The following is a 22,342-nucleotide window of genomic DNA, read 5'->3' as shown; positions in this document are numbered from 1 at the left end:
AAAGAATGTTTCATTTTGGAAAAAATTTGAAGTGGGATGCAAAATTATAAAAAAAAATAGCGTAACTGAATATTTAAATGTCCTATTGATTAGAATAATAATTAATAATACACTTATCAAAAAGGGTTCTCATGACTATTTTTTTTCTAAATGAATAATATTGTATAGGATATTAATTTGATGACGTTCAATTGCATACACTGCAGTAATACTATTATAATAATATATAGGTTCATTACCGCGTTTAGTACCATCATAGGCGATGGTGCACACTGCACGCGTTTACTCAGAGGGCGTGATCGTGTGGCTTTCAGAGGATATGGTTAAGTTTATATTTATTAAAAATGTCTCCGGATGATTTATTATATTAAAGCACCGGGATAATGAAGATATCATAACGATAGTATATCATCTCGAGACACCTAATTTATATCGTGGCTGATGGCTCTAAGTTGGTAAAATTACAGCAATAGCTTAAACCTCGTAGATCTCAAGTCATAATCCTAAACGATATAATTACAAAACATACGAGGAAAAAAGTATGCATTTTTTGGTGCCATTTACAGTGTTAAGGTGCTGCTTCGGGCAAGTGTCCACGTCGACCATAGTATCTACAGATATTGTGTTAATACGAGATCCTATAGCGTCTTTTGCAGGTTTATAACATAATATTATAGAATATATATAGAGGATCTTCTAAATTTTGTGTGACCAAAATAGTGAGGATCACGAAAGAATACTATCATAATCCCAACCATTTTTTGGAGTAAAGCCCTGAGTGGCCATAATATTTTACAAAAACATTATATTGGGATTATACAATTGCCTATACTTGATGTATTATACTTAAGCAACGATAAGGGTGTAAATAATTTTTATGTTCCTGCAATAAGAATTTCTATTTTACTATTTAACTATCGACGCTATAAATATACGTTTATAAAATGAATAAAATATTATACATTTTTTTTCCTATTATGAACATCATACTAATATACGCGCTCGTCGTCTAAGTCCAATGTTATATTTTTACATTTTTTTATTTGTTTTTAAATTACCTTAATATGACTTTATTGTCTTTAAAATAATATAAAGCTATTATAATACGTGGTCCAATATTACCACCTTCCATAACACTAGATGTTTGCAAACATGTAAAATTATTGGTTACCGTTTTTTTTTTTATCTCAATGATATTATAAGATTTATTAAATACTTGTGTTTGATAAGCAATTGATCATTTCTGAAAATATTTTTTAGCAGCATATAAGTGTAGAAAAAAATATTAAAACTATAGAAAACATCGCCATGACGATAAAAAAATTATCATAGTGCAATATAATCCAGGCGTGTATGTAATTAGCGACAAAAACAACCAAAAAAATGTAATTTGTGCCACATCTAAAATTAATTTTAATAATTTGCACCGCTTTTCAAGGTTATAATGTGCACCACAAAAACTAGGTGAAAGGTCATTATGTAATCTGCGAAATCTTGTAACTAAAAATATTATAATTTACACCAATTTTTACCTTATAAAAATTGTAATATGTGCCAATTTTAAATAATTCATAATAATTTTTTTTTTGAAATTTTTTTTATTTTATTGTAAGTCATCCATAAATCAAGTTAATTTTATCAGATCGGTATATATTTTCTGAAAATTATTAAATTGTATATACAGTAGAATAAAAAAATACATACTTTGTATATAAATAATTAGTAACATTTGACGATTGAGTTAATAATATAATATATAAAATCATGAATATTATAATTTACTGTCCAATTATTGTTCATATTATTAATAGTGCGTCATGTTAAAATATATTATTTACATATTATGTGTTATAACTGATGTGAACTCAGTAAATTTATGAGATAAATTCTAACAATTTAAACCGAGACTGTGGCGCAGACTAAATATTATTATATTATTTTACGCCTTTTGTTTTCGTGAGTTGTGAAGCAGATTATTAAAATTAATATTTAGATGTGGTGCAAATTACACGTTGTTTTGTCTTATTTTAGATAATATACGCATTACGTACTTAAATGTACTTATTCGTAGCGCAAGTCACAAGTATACTAAAATAATTGGAGCCAAATATCATCTCCCCAATATCCCTTCTATAATTATTATAGGTACGGTATTATTGTTTTTTTTTTTTTACCAAATCAGCTCAACAGGTAACATACAATATCATAACAACAACGCATTTGAATATATTATATAATTTGTACATACTTCTATATCCTCCTACTTCTTCTTCCTAAATCGCCACTATCCACAACACTGTATAGGTCGTGCAGCTAACCAGGACCAGTATCTCAATTCCTGGCCCCCGAGATCAGCAAAACTCACACCACTTCTATCTGTGGAGGTATGTGAAAGATAAAGTCTTTGTTTCACCGTGGGCAGTTATTACTGCTAGTTCTCGATGCATTATTTTGAAAACGCCATGTACGTTTAATAGGCGATCGCTGATCACGAAAAATTCCAAACACAGTTTGAAATCAACAATATAGTTTAAAGATAAACCTGTCATGTAATATTATGTTAATATCATCGTACCGCAGACTATGTAGAATGCTATGAACGCTTCGACGGAATAACAATATTATTATCAATCCTAACGTAATACAATAAATAATAATATAGTGCCAATAAAGTATAATAATTCCTTTTCTTCCCCGGCCATTGTACTATAGGTTTAACTCGTGTCGGGTCGTAACTCGTGAAGCTTAACATTATTATCAGCCACCCCTGACTGCAGTCATAATAATATTAAAATATTATTAAATTATTATTAGTGTGTTGTACACGTCTTCTACGTCGTCCTCCGATTAAACTTTTTCGGTTTCTATCACCTAATAAGAAGGTATTATATTACCTTGTAATAATTGCATCGTTTCCGTGTGGTCTGACGACGAGTGGACTCGACCATCAGTGTGTGTCACGCACGTTCAACAATATGTTACGCTGCCGAAGTCACCACCTAACCGAAGTCACTAACCAAACCGAGTAACGACTATCGTGAGGCATTTTCGTTTTATTTTTCACCGTTATTACTATTATTATGTTTACTATTATTATCGTCATTATCGTCGTCGTCGCGCCATTATCATTATTCCAATGACGGGTGTGTGTGTACGGTGCGATAACACGAAAGCCACCGCCAGTAAAGACGGCAGCCGCACTAACCATGCTCGTGCCATAACATTATAATATTTTACAATAATAATATCACAATATGAGATCGATCAGTCGAGCAGCCACGTTACGATAGTGTTCGAAGACTATAATAATTGCCGTAGACCGTGTGGAAGCATAAAATAGATACATAACTTGTCAATTCTTACCGTTCCGAATGTCTCGTGATATACATAATAATATTATTATAATGTATACGAATAATTCTATTTGAAATAAAAAAAAAAAAACTTCTAATATTATTATAATATTATGTCATTGTCCCGAATGCACGTTTAATCGAAACATTATTTAGGTACACGATATTATCACGTATAATAAAATTGTTCCTATATTATTCTCAGGTATTTCGATCTCAAATAATTCTACCTTATTTTCGTTTCACATATTATTTGAATTAACGATGCAAATATTATGTACCTAGCAGTTACAAAAGAACCGTAGCCAGTTGCCAGTAGAGTGGACACTGGTGGTTATTTATTTATTTTTGTATTGTAGGTAATATCTAAAGTAATTCCTTATAAGGGTTATATAATAATAATTATTATTACGATTAATTTTCTTCATTTTAATCTCCTTTTGGTTCGTTAAAACATTTACGTAAGGTCAGCTATGATTTATTTTATACAGTATTTATACGTGTTTGATAAAAGTTATATCTTATGTGGTATTGTAAGTATCAAATACTATTTGAATAAAAAATGAATTGTTACGTGTCAACCCATATTAATATTAATACATTAATCTTAATATACTTATACAAATATTTATACATCAGTCCGTGATTTACAATAATGTTAATACATTGTTATGTTTATTAAAATATATGTAAATTTAACATAGGTATAGTTGCTAACATAATTCTTGTACAGTCATGAGAGAAAAGTACATGATATTATGTACATAGTAATCACTTTATGAACGAAGGGGTCATCAATGAATCAAGTAATAGCCAATAGGTGATAACTTATGATAAATTAGTAGTTTTTCTAGATAATATCTGAGAACTATAGAATAAAATAAGTGCCCTAAAAAAATATTTCGGCTACGGGCTCTGTGTAGTTCAATAATAACAAGATAAATACTGATATTTCGACTTCACGGGTATATTAAAATAATAGGTGACATTGTAGTAATGTCGCAGATCCCTTCAATCTTGAATAGTTATTCTATTTTAATAGCTGTTGTCGACATATAAGTGGTTCGTGTACCAGGTACCTACTTGATAATGTGAATTCATTTTTTAACATAAATCTCCTTCAAAGTATTTACCGATCACGTGCACTCGTCCTCCAAATGCTCTCACCACTTTTCGCATGTAGTCTTCAGTTTTAAATCGCTCGAGTTGGCTAACCGAATTTTTTATTATTGTTTCAACGTGGTCAAAATTTTGTCCGTTGAAGTATATAGAATAGGTAACAAAACCTGGTCACAAGATTTTAGGTGTTTTGGGTATAGGTACCATAGCGTAATATATATATACATATAGGTAGTAAGGTTGTGGTTGCGAATGGTTAAGAACAGGTTACTAAAAAGTGGTACAGTTTTGATTTCAATAAGTGAAATTCATCTTTAAGCGGGGCGCTGGTGTAACGTTACCGCAGCTTCCCAGGGAGAAAAATGGATTTTCCGCGGTGAAAATCAAGTTAGGAATCCCAAATTTGTGGTAAAAAATATGGTTACGAATTGGTTACTACCTAATGATATAATTTGTTGTGGAAAACTCCGACTAAGGGTTGCCGGGATAACGTAACTAGGTAATCCAGCGAAACTATTATTGTTTGCGAACCAGATATTTACGAAACACGACAGTCGATAAGGCGTGCGTAATGTGAAAGTCCGTGTTCGAGCTTTGAACCTTTCTGGCCGATACAATCGGATTCTTTTCTTCGACATAATTAAAACCGCTATGGAGTCATAAGTCCGATTAACGACTCTCTGACCTGTTGGAACGGATCCATATAATAAGAAAAATAGGCCTTTGACGTCTGTAAAAGTTTGAGTCCTGGTATTTTTCAATCACACTTCGTGTTTTATAACAAACAAGACGTAGGTAGGTATTAACAAAAACAAAAAAAAACGTACCACGCAGTGTTAAAAGTAATAAAAGTATATTATCGTTTCATCAAACACCGCGGGGGGGGGGGGGGGAAGAAAAGCTTTTTCATCTATCTCGAACCAAACTATTTTTCTATATACATATATATATATACCACACAAGTACCTACGTCGTACCTATGATATACTATATAATATATATATATACACCTTATAAATAATAATAATGCGTAAACACGCTCCGTCGTCGGAGCCGTTCGTACCGCCGTTTTATCGTGTGCGCGTGACTGCGGCTGCGGCCGACGAGTGTCTCTGTTTTTGACGATGAAAAACGTCCGTTTCGAGAGGATTTCGACCACCAATGTGCTTTTCTCCCTCCGCCAGCGCCGCCATGATATCGCACACAAAAGCCGCCGCCGAAATCCTTGAACTCGTTTCCCTATCGTTTCGAGCTCGGGCGTGTGTGTGTGTGTGTGCGTGTGTGCGTGTGCGTGAATTATTATTATAATCTATTGATTTTTATTTCGTATCGACGGCGGCGGCGGCGGTGGAGTCGGTGACGGTTGTGGAGGTGGCGATGGTGGTCTACGCGCGCAAAACGGTTTTCGACGACCGTCGAATTTTATATAATATCATTATAATAATATGTGATTCCCGATCGATCGGCCGGGTGGTTAACCATACGCCGTCTGTCGTCCATACGAACGTAATACTGTAATAGAATATCGTCTAGAATAGTTTATAGTAGTTGTATTGTTGTCGTCAAGTTATACCAAACGACTGTTTTAGTCGCACAATTATTATTATTAACCACAGCAGCCGCACCCGACGGCGATGTATACGCAATAGTTTCCTACCGTCACATCCGCTCCGCCACATCCACCCAGTCGTCGATTTAAATGGATTATTGTGACAACTCGATATAATGTATTATTATTATTAAGTAGGTACTATAATATGCCACACGGCTAGATGCAGTATTGTATTGTATTGTCTTCAAAGTTGTAAAATGTTCAGGGTGATCAAATATTATGTTGGGACAGTTCTAATTGGTGTACACCGCTAATCTCGTCCGATTCGTATTGAAAAGTACACGCTTGATATTGCTAGTATGATCATTAGGTACAACAAAAGTTAGTAAAATATATTTCTAAATAACAAATATGATTCAACTAATTTTATCAACCAAAACGTTATTGCATGAGGACAAAACTCCAACTGGGGAGGATAACCCATTAACCCCCTACATAATTATTATGGATATGAGTCTCGACTCGCGGTGGAGTACTCGGCAAGATATGGACGTGAGAATCTAACAACCGTATAATACATTTCGCTATCGGTCGTGATCACCGACATTTTTGTAATTATTATTATTATTGTCAAACGACTTCGACGACGACGGTCCACCTCCCAACTCCCACTGAACTGCCCCACAAAAACATAAAAAAAATAACCGTATAACGTATCCCCGATTTAATATGAATAAAAATACAGTAACAAAGCGTAGGTGAACACTATACAACATAATATAATACGTATATATGCCTATAGGTATAGGTACATTAAATAAAACGCAGTGCATTTGGGACCTACAACCCTTTTTCCCCTCAGAACAGTTTTATCGACGGTGAACTAACGGCAAGGTGTTATTTGTTCACGAAACACACACTCATAATATTTATTTTTGCATTATATGTGCGTATAATATACATACATATAGTGTAGGTATTATTATACGTGTATACTGTACACATCATAAGCATAATATTATATTGTAATTTAAGCGTTTTATTTGTTTTCTTATTTTCAAGGGGATGAATGTGGCTATAATATTCATGGCCACTGACGAGTATGATATCCGTCGAGATATAAATATTATAATAGGAGAAACCGACCTAGAAGCAAAATAATATGTGAATGGTCAAACAATTGCATATAATATATATTATATTGCTACGTTTTTTTTTGGAAGATATTGCAATAATATTGCAGACAATGAACAATATCTAGAAAAATTATTAAAAGTATTGAATAGGAAATTGGAAAAAGAATATTAAACACGAAAAAATGCGTGTACAAAAAACAAAAATAATTTTTTTTGTGGACGAGTAAAGCGTATAAAAGCGTAAGAGTACAAACAAATTTATGACGACCAATAGAGACGTAGATAATCTCACATATTTGGATGGTAGTTTAATAATAATAATTTGTAACTACGGGAGAGATAAGAAAGATAATATAATACAACTAATTTTCCAAGCTTAACATGATTTTAACAACAAAATGCCACTATAATACGTCTATTATACACGTCAAAGAATATAATATTAACTTACACTTTAGGATGAATTGATTGTTTTGAGCATATTGCTATATTATGTGATACCCAGTTTCGGATAGGTAAGGTACCGGCACAGTGAGATGTAGGATTTCTTACGTTTGACTGTTTCAGCTATACCGTACTGTTTAATAATTCGATTAAATTATATTTTCTACTTAAATGATAGTCAAACATATGACCCTATTTTAAGTGGCCCGCCGACATTTTATTTCACCAATCCAAGCGTGACACTGAAATCTGGACGATATCAATAGAAGAAGAACAAAATATGTTAGATGCGTCTGAAACGTATGATGATGCGAAGGGCGTTAAAAAAATCTGGGCCGAGAGAATGATACCAACTTAATAAAATATCGGAAAGAAGAGCACTATAGAAAAGCTGGCAGATTAGAAGAACGAACCGAATGGATTTATCACATAATATAAAATAAAAATAGTGTTTTGGCGTGGCGCGTTGGCTGCTACTAATCGCGGAATGCGACTGGGAGTAAGTAACGGCCACAGCTACTAGCTCCCAGATGGGTGACCACCCGGTTTCATAGTAGTTAAAAACCTTGCCACGCATACACGTGTTTGCCATCGACCGTAAGCATAACAATCGTAAAAAAAAAACAACCTACCATACCAACCTTACCACTACCACAGTTCATAACCCCTACAACAGCTAAAGGCCTTAGTCGCCGGGCTTGAGTTCAACTATAAAAAAAAAAAAAAATATATAATACTATATACATAAAATATGCCCTCGACATTTTTTAGCGTGCCACCTCCGGCCATGGATATTCCATCCCTGCTCTACATCCTAAACTGTAAAGGCTACTGGACGCAACAAATAAAGTTTTTAACAAAAAATGCACTACTCACGGTCAAAGAATAATATTAGTTTACGCTTGATGATGAATTTATTGAAAACATAATAAAATGTTTCAGCAAACTGTTGAATACACGTAATAATATGTAAGTGATACCAGCTGGATGATTTCAATAGAAGGAGAACAATACATGTTGGATGCGTTCAAAACTTGCGATGGTGTTTCAGAAAGGCGTTAAATAAACCTCGAGAGAAGTAGTACTAATGAAAAACTAGTTACTAAATAAAATATCGGAAAAGAAGGACACCATGAAAAAGCTTGCTGATTAGAAGCCAAACCGAGTGGTTTGGTCGCATATATCAGACACGAGAGCTTGCTGAAATTAATTATAGATGGGGAGGTCGTTAAAGGGAAAAACAGCGCATAGGATGACCTACAGCAGGAAGGAATAAATAAAGCAATTAATGAAAGATCAAAGACTCTAACGACAGCAACGAATGGATAAAAGCTGCAAATCAATCTGAGAATTCGAAAAAAAAACTCGCGATTGAAAGCGCCTGGCAGAGAGTAATACGGATATAATATAATATTATTATTGTAGTATTATACATTTATACTACGCGTATGAGGTCTATGAAATTTAATATTATATATTGTAATAATATTATATTACCATTTCTGAATTTGTTTGTCTTACCCTCTCAGACACGACGTGTCGGTCACAATAAAATTTGCGACACCATGATATTATATTATAGTGTTATATTATTATTATTATTACGATCAACTCCGAGACGGAGATACGACTATGTGCAAAAACTTTTGGCCCAAAAGTTAAAGTGCGCGTCGTCTGTAGACGGAATATTTTCGTTTCCGGATCAATAATGTTATATTGTATTGAATTCTCACCTCGGTATAAGTGATAAATCTGAGCTGCACTTGGATCTGATCTATATCCGAATAATAATAATTTATTAAATTATTTAAACATAAAACCATTTGATATACTAGTAAAATATATAATGTAATTCAAGCGTGGATCCAGGGAAGCGGAGGTTATGAGCTTTAGCCCCCTCCCCTTTTTTGGAAATAGTAAAGGTACATTGTTATTTATTTATTTACAAAACAAATAGTTCATGCGACTTTAAGACCACAAATTTAAAATATAAATACTATTTCATTTTTTAATCTACAATCAATTATGTTGTAATATTATAGTTGCTTTTTTTCTTAAAAATAATTAGCCCCCCCCCCCACCCTCCTGTTTCCTCATTTCAGATTTCTAGATCCGCGCCTGGCATAATTTATGTACCTATAGAAAGTAGGTATTTGTTATGACAACGGCCTTAAATGGAGTGCGAAATCGTTTTTAAAGCATGATTTTGTTTGTTTTTTTATTATTATCGCTCAAAGTTGTTTTTACTATTAAATAATGTAAGCAAAATTACTTAAAAAGTGTTTGAAACTCGGAACGTTGTGGGGCAGCGGGGGGTGGTGGCTTTTTTCAGCTCTTCGAAATTCTCGGTCGACCCGCTCGTCGTTTTTGGCTGTATGCTTTTTATATTAAAAAATATTGATTTTCTTTTCGCAGAGAATATTAAGTGTTCCCGCGCCGAATACTTTTCGAACAAACCACGGAGTTTTAATTTGTTTTTTTTTTTTTTTTTGTTTAATAAACATTTTTTCCGGCAAGTACATCTCGGATAATAGTAAGCGGCGTGAAATAACACGACCCGCGACGGCGAAGGGTATAATATTGGGAATATTATATGATATTATTATGTCGGGACCGGCCTGTGATGATTTCAAAGTTGGGTCGCCAAATTATTATTATACTTGCATAATATATTATTATTATGATAAGTACCGCGGTGCTGCTCTTACATCGCCGAAGTTAATCGTATAGCGTCTTCGGTCTGCCGATTTATTACGACAATAACTACAACCGATACTTATACGTCGTCTTGTTTTTAATTAAGACGCATTATATCACGTTTGGATTTTATGGTCCATGGGATTTCAGCGCGTTTGTCGTAAACAAAAATAACTGATTTGGCGTACGTAGTACCGTCCTGCTCGTCATCTCGAAAAATATAAAAATGTATAACACTGTTGTCGGCGCCTATAATATAATAGATCTTTGTTCGTCAAAGCCGGTCGTATAATAATATTAAACTATGTGCAGGATATTAAATATGGACGCGAACGCTGGAAGGCTCGGGCGCGGAATAAACAGAAGGGGTGAAAATATAAATAATATAAAGTACCTTTACTGGATATTACATATTATAGTACGAGTACTGGAATACAGTGTGTTCTTCTGACATAAAAATTTATAAAACTGGATCGAACGGTCCGATACTCACACGTCTCACTCCTGATAATAATAATATTATTTGATATGATACGAATAAATAATAATAATTCATAATACCTGCACGATGGCGAGCGACGCGTGCCATTATCGTGTCGTCTGCGATCGCTTCACAGTTTTATTGTTGATTCGATTACGAGCGCGTGACGAACACGTGCGTAACTAGGGTTTAATAGTGACCTAGGAGTCCTAGAAAATACCAGAGTTCAAAATAAACTGTTGGTGGGAGGGGGGGGGGCTACATACTAGGCCCATCACGAGAGAAACTTGAGTTAAAAGTAACTACAGGTCCTGTTTGGATTAATTTTAAAAATAAGCCGTATATACAATCAAAAAGCGTCCCGCCTCCGGGGACGAATTTAGTCATTCTTCTAGAGGGCGGTTGAGGACTGAATTTCGTTTCACTACCACTTGCCTGAAGACAATTACAACTGAAGATTTTTCGGAATGTTTGAACTAAAAGAAATTAAAATCCGAAATTATATTATTATTTATATAATAATAATATGATAAAAAATTAAATTAATTTAATCATACTTTCTTGATATTATTGATTGATTTACAATTATTTAACAGTGTAGCCATAACCTATAAAATAATATAATAATAGGTATATGAATTGAATAAAAATATGTTTACAAGACTATAACAAACCATACAATACCGTTTTTATCTATAAGATAAATATTATTTGATGACATTATAATCCTAAATTTAATAACATTAAAATCACATTTTTATTATATTTAAAGGTGGTCGATCATTAGCTTGTTAATTTTTTTTAACTTTTTTACTTAACTATTTAATTATTTTTTTTTTAAACTTATTTACGTATTCAGTTAAAATGTCTATTGTTATAACCTAACTTTTTATAGTTAATTATAATTTTGCAGATAAGTTAAGTTAATTTTATTTTCTTGTCATCTGGAACCAGCTAGACACTACTGATTCGTTGACTGTTTTACGATGTTAGTAATTTATTTTTTAATTATATATTATAATAATCTAATTTTTTACACAGTGATAAACGTCTTGCTAAATGTTTGTGTGAATTAAAATAATAGGGCAGCTATTACGACTGAAAAATATTGTAACTTGAAAATAAATCTTTTTTTTTTTACGTGAGTGCAGTTAATTTTATTTTCTATCTTAGCTTTACATTTTTTTTGTTAAATTTAACTTTTATCTGAAAGCCATTTAATTGAATTAACTCAACTTGCCACAGTTAATTATTTTCATTCACTTGCCCACCTTTGATTGTTCATACAATTAAAAACCTAAATACAGCTTCCCATCGCCCTCCCCCCCCCTAAAATATGTCTCTGACTCTCTCTTCGTCACGACCCTTCGCGCGTCGTCGTAAAACCAATTCGACAATAATATTCGTTACGACGGTCATATTATTATTATTATTATTATTATTATTAATAAAGATGTGACGGTTGCGGTGAGCCATCTCTTCGAAAACGTTATTAAATGGTATATTATATATACTTTTTTTTTTAATATCGAAACGAAAAAAAAAACATAAAATATTTACGTTTTATTCGCACGTGCTATTGTTATTGTTATTATCATTATTATTATTATTCCTATTATTATGTTTGAGTTTGCGGTCGTGGTTTGCGGTTTCCGACACACTGGCGCACGACGACGTTCGTTTGACGACGATTTGCGTCTCCTCCGATGCTGCTAATAATGTATTGCCAGGACACGCACGCACATACACACATACACACACACACACACAATGTGCGCATGCGCGTGGTTACAATGATCATTTGAGGCACTTAGCGAGTTACTGTCACGGGCGCGAGTGTACGAGCAGAACATATTATTATCATTATTATTATTATTGGTCCGTCGGGATTCGCGAAAATGCGTTTGACAAATAAAAGAATGCTGTAACGGGGCAATATTATTGTTTTGCCGGGAAAACTGATTTTCCGTGCGTCCGATAGCTGTTTCCCTGTTTACCAGAAACATTAACGAGCGGCCAAGTGCATAGGGCCCGCTGCAGTGTTTGAACAATGGACGCAAATACCCGCACAAACAAACACACTCATTCGGTGACGTGTACAACAGGGAATAATAATAATAATAATAAATATAATAGGTAGATGCGGTGGTGCGGATTACAGGCACAAATAGCCGAGTTGTTACGTGGGGGGGGGGGGGGCTCAAGTCGCCAATATATTTACCAAAAATAAAAAGAAAAAAGACGCGTGACCACCACCTCCGCACTATAATATTCATTCGAACGAAAGTTATTATTAAAACGTATTATTTATGTTCACTAGGTACCACGGTTTTCTATGGAAAATACAACAAACCGCCATATTGTTATTGTTTACCTTAGACTCTGTGCTCTGCGTGTTTATAGAGTTTTCCGTGTTTAACTATTTTTCAGAAATACGATTTCACGAAAGTAAAATTTTTAATTAGTTTTTATATTTTCGTAATATCACTGTCGGCTTTGTTTTCAAAAAAATGCAGATAAACACGATGAAAGCAAAGCACCTTTGATCGTCATATCAACTCGACGATGACGTCTTGAACGGAGGGGTACTTGACAGAGATTTTGGAGGGAACAAATGCCCCGAGCCCCAACTCTATTTTCGCAGATGCAGTGAAGTATATTATTAGAAGACGATAACATTATTAGGTATCGATTTCGCGTCATCGACAGCAGTAGTCAATAGTGATGACGTGTATATAATTATTGTTAGCATAATAATTATTCCGTTTCAGTTATTCCATCGTAATCAATACGATTTTAGTATGCCGGCGCTAGGATGACTCAAGACAGCACAAAATAGCTATTATTTTAATGGTGCCAAAAATTAAAGAAAAAATAATAAAGTAGGATATCACAAAATACATAACATTAATATCAGCAATGAGTTATATTCAACCAAATCGACAGTAAAATATATAATAAGTCATATTCATATATATTATATATATAATAATAATATAATATATATTTTTTTAATAATACAATATCACAATATTCCATTTAAATATAAATTGGTATACAATTAATTATACATTTTATTATTTTATATTCTTTCAACCAGTATTATAATTTTATTATATATTATCATTATCATAGTTATTATTTATCATTTAGAGTTATATCCAAACAAATCTTACACAATATATAATTTTTAAAAAAAAATTCTGTACATAATACACATAGTAATATATTTTTTTATATATTTAACTTAAAACACGGTAAAATATTATCATTTAATACAAAAATAAAACACGACGTCTTTGGCAAGTGCATTTTGATATTATAATAATCGGTCGATTTTTTTTCTATAATATATATAATATATATATATCATAAGCTAGAAGAATTTTACAAACGAAAAAAAACAAAACAAAACAAAAACAAAACCGTATAAACTGTGTTTTGCGTACGGTTAAACAACGTACAAAACAACACACATCATATAATATTAAATATTAGTCATAAGGGTATAGGTGGGATACATGCAAACAATAAAATGTATATAATATTATTATCGTTCGACTATCAATCTATATAATACCATATAACTATTATAATATATATAATATAAATATGTATATATATATTTATATTTATATATACGACAGGAACTGTGTGTGCCAATATACGATAAATTAAAATTCGTCGCAGTAAATATCACTAAAAAAAAAAAAATAATAATAATAAAAAAAAAACGGGGCGTTGAACGGCCGCAAAGCTTCGTCAAAGTTTTAATGCGCCACTGGGTCACGCGGTAGTGGCAATGGAAACCCTCCAAATCGTGTGTACACGGAAGTACTACCTATTATTATTATCATTTAGGATGTATTATTATGTTATAAACACGTATGCCGTACATGTTGTACCGGGTATTATAATATTATAATCATACGAACAAGTATAATAATACCTATATATCTAGCAAGAATGCATCATAATTTGATAACATGTCGGTATTCGGTTATATAATATATTATTAAACCTATGCTATAAGATGGATACGAGGCGTACACGCCCGTCGAGAACATTTAGGGCTTACGAGGGGACACTTCGACAACTTCGAGTTCAGTCCCATCTCCAATGGCGGAAACTTTGCGACCGGTCCGGTGGTTCGCGCACCGTTGGTTCAAATAAAAAAATTAATTAAAAACGAGTAAATATATAAAATTATACTATGTAATAAAAAATAATAATAATAATAATAAAAATGTTCATGCTCGAGATTTATACAACAGTTGTGGTAGTATTATTATAGGTAGTTCCCCTAAAGTCGTCGGTCTGTCGGTTCGTATGTTAAATCGTCTGCGGCGCGCGCGATCTCACGTGGACCCAAGTCGCATATAAATGGTTTTACTCTGAGTGAATCATCGACCTATACACGTATAATAAGTCTACAATAGGTCTGCGAAGAGAATACTTCCTAAGAACCTACTGGCGCTATCGAGGGGCGAAACGTGCACTGTGATAATATTATTATTAAATGTATAGCGTTTTGGCGGACGTGTATCACTCGACACACACGCACACACACGCACACACACACACACACACACACACACACACACACACACACACACACACACACACAATGCATATAGGTACACGTTATTATTATAAACGTATTATGGTAATATCATACACACGACGACACACAAATACTGATTTACAGGGTGGTGGCGGTCGGTCGCCGCCGCCGCCGCCGCGCATATTATAATATTATTACGGTACCTATATGCCGTCGCGTGCACTCGTATTATAGGTATACGGCGGCTAGAAAAAAAAACCCCCGGAGAAATAAAAAAAAATAAGCCCTGAGGGCAATATACGGCACACGGGGACGGCTATATAATTTAAAAACGTTTTGCGCGCGGCGACGGCATTGCGTTTGCGAAACACCGAAGAAAAAAAAAAACCTTCAAAATAATAATAATAATAATAAATAAAAGTGAAAAAAAAAACCGTTTGGGCTAGTGAAAAGATGAGCGGGATTTTATTCCCGGTTTCTTTCTTTAGTTGGTTTTTTTATTTTTTTTCATTTTCATTTTCTTTGCAGGCCACGACAAAGGGACGCGCCCGTAGTGCCCACACAACATCCATGTGATGTTCTGCTGCGTGTGCGTAGACAGGTAGGCGCCCAACGTATAATATATAATACTACAGGTATATGATAAGGCGGGGTCGGGGAAGGGGAGACATTCGAAATGTACGTCGCGATAACAAAAGAAGACGTTAAGTACTCGGGAAAACTGTGTGTGTGTGTGTGTTTTTGTACTCCGGTAGAACTATGTATATATATATATATATATAGAAAGATACCCTCACTCGAATAAAAGTAAAAATAAAAAAAACAGAACGATATACGCGTGTCCGTATATATGTTGTACGATACGTATATATTATGATTGGTGTCGGAAAACAACGCTCGCGGTTTCGAGGGCGTTTTTCTTCTGTCGTATATATCCTTCGGATAGGGACGGTGTGTCTCTATATATCTCTATATCTCTCGGAAGTCGTACACAAAAATTGATTACAACGCGCGCGCGCCGGTGTATCGAGAGTTCGCGTGTGTACCGGGCGGGGTGAGAGGATTTCGTTGGACCGTTGCCCGCATCGTATTCGGAGTGCAAAGGAAAAAAAAAAAGTTTAAAAAAAACCCGTGTAAAGAAATTATGAAAAAGGAAAAGTATACCTAGGTAGTAAAAAAAAAAAAAAAGTAGATTCGAGTCTTTGATACAGCGAGCTGCCGTCGAGGAGAAGTGAGCACGATAAAGTAACCGCCGCGTGCGAGAGAGGGAGAGAGAGAGATACCGACGAGGAAAAAATAAAAAATATATAATAATGAACTCAAACGTTCGCGAAAACGTAATTCATACTCCGCGGATACGCACGCACGTGAGTACACAAGCGTCGGCACAATTGCTAATAAAATTCTAAGCAAACAGCCTTTTTGTAATACCTATAGTAATATGATATTACAACGATAAGGTATTATACATCGGCTGTATTTCGATCGGTTCGACGACTTTTGCGCGGTTTTCGCGACAATTTTAGTTTTGATTGCGATTTTCTAAAAAAAAAAGAGAGCTGTCTGGCCCGGTGTGGTCCGACGTGGATATTCTAGTCCATAACAATCGTTTCCATTCTCGGTAGGTTTTTCGTTGGTTTACATTTCGTCGTGAAATCGCGTTAAAAAAATTATTAATATGCACTCTATAGGTCAGACGAATCGCCCCGAAACCCGTGAGCGGAATTTCGGGCGGGAATTTACGGGTCCGTTCAAAAATCAAATATGCGTGAGCATAATACTATATATAGGAACTGTGTAGTATAACACTGGGCACGAGGAAGGACTAGGTCGGTATTATTATAGGTATATGATTGCATATAGTGACGGGTCGGGCAAGTTTTTCGCATATTGATTTAGGAGTATTACCCGCGCCGCAGGTATTTGCGTCCGCCAAAAGTTTTGATAAAAATTATTAGGTAGGAATATTATATTATTATGTTTTAATCTTTTTGTCATGAAAAAATAATATAAGATTTTCAAAACCGTAAGTATTTGTAGGGTACAACCAAAATATGTAATAAAAAAATAGAAACAAAAAACTTTGAGTTAAAAGCGCATATTAAACTATTATACGATAATACACTATCGTTAAGAGTTGATATTTTTTTTTCTTTAAATTTTTAGACGAATACAATAATAATATAATACATATTTATGATTATCGGAAACATTACTGCAGCGGACGGTCTCGGATTTATTTTTTCTATTTGAAAACCGATCAACACGATTTTACACGAACGGATGAATAGCGGCTATTCTATATGTATGTTATGCGATCGGTTATGCTATAGCGATTTAAAGTCGAGAGTAGGTACGTGAAAAAGCGATTTCATACAATGATAATAATTCCCGATTATACTGCGTTGGCCAAACTCAACTGTAGACTAATACGCGGATCAGAATATCTGTGGGTACAAGTGTCTGCAGGTAAATTTCAAAAAAACATTGAGCAGGAAAAAAAAGTGATGAATCATTCAATTTAAGTAAAATACGATTTCATCGGTGAATATTATTGATCAGGTATATAAAATACCTGCACTATTACAAGCTCAATATTAGAAAAGTTACGTAAGTATGCGTTATTGCAAAATAATTTTATCAACCCGCTACCTATGGACTAAAAGTGTGCACGTAACATTATTTGAAAAACGACACGTCTCGAAGTTTTGCGTTTTGATCGTTCTTAAAACTTTGTCGACGAAATCCAACGAAAACACCGTGAAATCCAAACACGGCAATATTCAAACACACATTTGCCGGGTACAGTGATTGTACCAAAAATACATTTGGCCTTTCTGTAACATAATAATATTATGGTCTCGTTTCGATGTCGGGTGCAAATCATATGTTGTTATATTTTAGGCACGGACAGAATGTATGTCGGACGAGAAGCGGTCTCGACACACGCGCGAGTCGTAAAACCAGAGGTACCGCTATGGTATAATTTCATAATACAAAGTGCTTGACGGTCGTAAATTCGATCGCGACCCGCGCAAGATTACCACCCGGAGAGAGGGACGTGGCGCGAAAACTATGGCGGACGAAGTGTGTTAGAAGTGAGGGTCGTCATTGGAGTAGTAAAAGTAGTTTGAGTAGCACGTAGGGGGAGGTTTGTGGAGTACTTGTTCCCTAAAATAATCATAATTCCCAAACCTACCGAAAAATAATATTCCCACAATCGACGAGAATAATATTCAAATTATTACTTATTATTGATTTATAAGTTGGATTTTTTTTTATTCTGAGATTGCAAGTATAGTTGATTTTTATTTGAATTAGTATACTATTAATATTACACATTAATAAAGTTAGACAAGTTTTGATTTTTTGTCTTACTATATGCGTATAAGTTATAGTTATGTTTGATTATAATAATATTCATTTTCATTTATAGTTACTTTTTCGTATCATTGAAGTATTATAGATATGAGTAAAAGAAACTTATAATAATATGTCACAATCTGATATTTACTGTAAGAGAGACTAAACAAATTATGGTTTTGATAGGGCAGGGGATGGTTATGTGAGTCTGTTATAGTGCTTAGTAGTTGTGGTATTTCTTTAAGTATAATATAGGTAGTAACACTATAGTTGGGAGTATTGCGACCATCACGCACTATACGAACCATCCGTATAATATTTGAATCGGACTTCCGTCAGAGAAGTTTAAGTGTCGTTACAATAATACTAACTAAATGCGTCTTATACGGTGTGTTCAATTAATAATATTTACTACGGCGGTGAGTCTACACGGCTAAACGAAAAATGACAAAAAAATTAAAATCGTACGCGAAAAAAATGAAAACCAAAAGAAATTAAAGAAATTAACAGATCAAAATAAAAAACGAAAAAAAAAAACTTATATATCGTAAAAACGTGTATTGTATATATTTTACTTAAGAGCGTCGGTCGAGATCAAACGTCGGTTCCGCATCCTTCCTGGTATCCTTCGTCCGGCGACCCCTTGTTCAGGGCCCGCTTGAGCGCGCTCAGCGGCGGCATCACTTGCACCCCGTGTTTCCACACCCTGAGACTGGCCGCCTTCGGGTCCGGCGCCGCGGCCACCATCACCGTTTCTCTGGCGCTGCAGACGACCGCCACCGACTGCGCGGGCAGCGGCGGCGACTTCTCGATGATCGGCGTCCGGTCGTTGGCCGCCGCGTCAGACGGCGTCCAAAAACCAGGCGAGTAGAGCGAATCGTCAGCCGTCCTCCTGTACTCGCCGCTCGCTGACCTCCTAGCCTGCTGATGGAGCTGAGAGTGTACGGCGCCAGGCAGCTGAGACTGAGGTGAATGCTGTTCGGGCGCGTCCACTATCAGGTCCGGATTGGACGGCTGGCTCCGGTATAGCACGGTCCGGCCGGCGTCCAGCACGCCGCCGTGGCCAAAACCACCGGTATCGTAGTGGTCGGTGGCGAACGATAGTTCAGTGAGCTTCGCGGGTCTTCTGACCCCGCCGACCACGGGCTCCGCGGCCGTCACTTGGTCGAACCCGCCGCTGAGTCCACCGTACGGACCGCCGACCGCCGCCGCCACCGACGAAACGACCGTGGTGGTGGCTGGGGAGGTGGCCTGACCGGACGCGGGCTGCTTGACCTGCACAACCACGGCGGCCGTACCATTGCTGGTCGCCGACGCAGCAGTGGTGACCAGATGCTGCGGCTTGCCGTCGGACCGGGTGGACGAGGGTGGCAGCCGCTTGATCCGCACCAGTAGGTAAACGATGACCAACAGTATGGTGACGATTAGGAACACCAGGAACACGCTGAGGCCGGCCACCTGACCGTTGGCCAGGAATGCGAGCCCACCGAGCCGGGTGACGACCAGCGTGAAGTTGGCCTCAGCCCGACCGGCCCGGTTTTCGGCCACGCACAGGAACTGTCCCGAGTCGGACGGCTGAACGTTAGTGAGCAGCAGTGAACTGTGCCCGGTGCCACCACCGGTAGCCGTCCGGTCGTCGGTCATGAACACCCTCTGGAACGGGCCGAACGCCGTGTTGTTGGCCAGTGGCCGACCGTTCCAGTACCACGAAACTTTGGCGGCCGGCGACGAGTGGACGCGGCACGAGACGGACGCGTTGTCGCCGGTGGCCGCCTGCACGGTTTGGTCATCCTGCCGCAGGATGTCGGGTTGGCACGCAAAGTCATCGGCGGCCAGTGCGGAAAACGTACGGTTGGCCACGCGGCCCGGGCCGCTTGCGCACGCCGGATCGACAGCCGTCGGCACGTTGTTGTCGGTGAGCCACACCTTGACTGGCCGCATGCGGCAGTCGCAATGCCACGGGTTCTCATGCAGCTCGACGCCATGCACCTTGTGCAGCGTGGCCACCGTGCCGGCCATCAGCTCGGTCAGCCGGTTGTTGTTCAACTTGAGCGTCTCCAGTCTGTCGATGCCTACGAACGCGCTGGCCGCGATCTCGTGCAGCTCACACCCGGACAGGTCCAACCGGACGAGGCCGGTGCACTGCCGGAACGCTTCCGGCCCTACGCGCTGTATGGGGTTTCCGGCCAGCGACAGGTCCCGGAGCAGCGGCACGTCAGCCAACGTGGCCGTGGGCACCGCGGTCAGCATGTTCCGGGACAGGTCGATCTCCACCGCGTTGGTCAGCCCCCGGAGCGCCCGTCCGTCGATCTGCCCGATCCGACACCGGGACATGTACACACGCTGCAGGTTGAGCAGGCCGACCCGGGCGAACGCACTTCCCGGAAGTATCTGCAGGTTATTACCGGACACGTCCAGCACCTGCGTGGCCGCATCGATGCCCGTCGGCACCGTGATCAGCGACTTGTCGCGGCACTCGACGCTCTGCTTGCCGCCCTTCCACTTGCACTGGCACGCGTCCGGGCAAGCGTCGGCCCGGACGGCGGTTACGCCGGCGGCCGCCAGCACCGCGGCCGCCAGCCACAGCTGCCACCAGCGGGCCATCACGCGACGTGGCCCGTCGCCCGAGCGTGGCCGCTGGACGACGGCGGTGACGGCGCCGACGTCGTCACGACGCCGGCCACACGAGTGACGCCCGCGCGACCGATCGCCACCGCCACGCGCATCGAAACGCGCGCGAAAGTGTGACGAAATGATTTACCGCGACGGTCGGTAAGTTGAAGTTTTCAAAACGATGACGGTGTATGACGTGCGGCACACCTCTGTTCGAATAACGTTAATTTTATTATTATAATTGTACTCACGCACCGCCGGACGTCGATCACTATATTCCGTACACGGTTTAAAAACTAAAACAAAAAAAAAAAAAACAATAACACCGTTAGAACGCCGTGGGGGATGACGAACGAAATCTCTGTCGGGATATCCGAAAAAATAAAATAAAAATATATCCACTCTATTAAGCGAGACAAACGCTACGCGAGACGACGACGACGACGAAACGACAATCGCACACGGCCACACGTAATCCAAACGATGTCCGACGGTCGACTGGCGCACGGGGGAAAAATACGTCTGTCGGTCGCGGCGGAGCACCGGCGGCGGCGGCGATACCGGGCGAAATACGCGCCGAGCAGCGCCATCGGGCGGCCGGACGTCCAACCACGGTCGCGGTTACCACCACCCGGCGATTCGTCACGGTCGCGAGTGGATCGGCGCGGATCAGAGGGGTGTGCTGAGGGTGCAAGGGTGCTGGTGATGCTGCTGCTCCTGCTCATCACCCCGAATTCTAGAGCTATCACCGTGAATCCCGCCGTCCCATTTTCCACACATCCATTATAATGGACATGTATGTATTATTATTATCATAGGTATACCGTGATAATATATTATGATAAAAAATAATATCAAATCGTCTCGAATAGTTCGTTTACAAGACGTGTTCTCGGTTTACGTCAGCCAAATAGTTTTTTACGGTTTATTATGTATTATTATTATAATATACTTAAATCTGTATGGAATATAGATTATAATATACCCGGTGCGAATCTGATGGAATCGTAATAATTGTTA

At 37.6% G+C, this 22,342-nt stretch overlaps 1 protein-coding gene across 1 annotated transcript in view; it reads right to left on the bottom strand.

Annotated features, from left to right (window-relative positions):
* The window catches only part of LOC132950656 (leucine-rich repeat-containing protein 24), a 108,795-nt gene extending 86,974 nt beyond the window's left edge, over positions 1-21,821 (bottom strand). The window contains exon 1 of the mRNA XM_061022178.1: positions 19,285-21,821. Within this exon, the coding sequence (XP_060878161.1) occupies positions 19,304-21,313 (2,010 nt within the window). The 5' untranslated portion in view covers positions 21,314-21,821 and the 3' untranslated portion in view covers positions 19,285-19,303. The remainder of the gene's footprint in view (positions 1-19,284) is intronic.
* Positions 21,822-22,342: the final 521 nt, after the last annotated feature.

Source organism: Metopolophium dirhodum, chromosome 8 (genome assembly GCF_019925205.1).
Source record: "Metopolophium dirhodum isolate CAU chromosome 8, ASM1992520v1, whole genome shotgun sequence".
Taxonomy (NCBI): domain Eukaryota; kingdom Metazoa; phylum Arthropoda; class Insecta; order Hemiptera; family Aphididae; genus Metopolophium; species Metopolophium dirhodum.
Note: the sequence above shows the minus strand (reverse complement) of the source record. Positions and strands in the feature narration are given on the sequence as shown.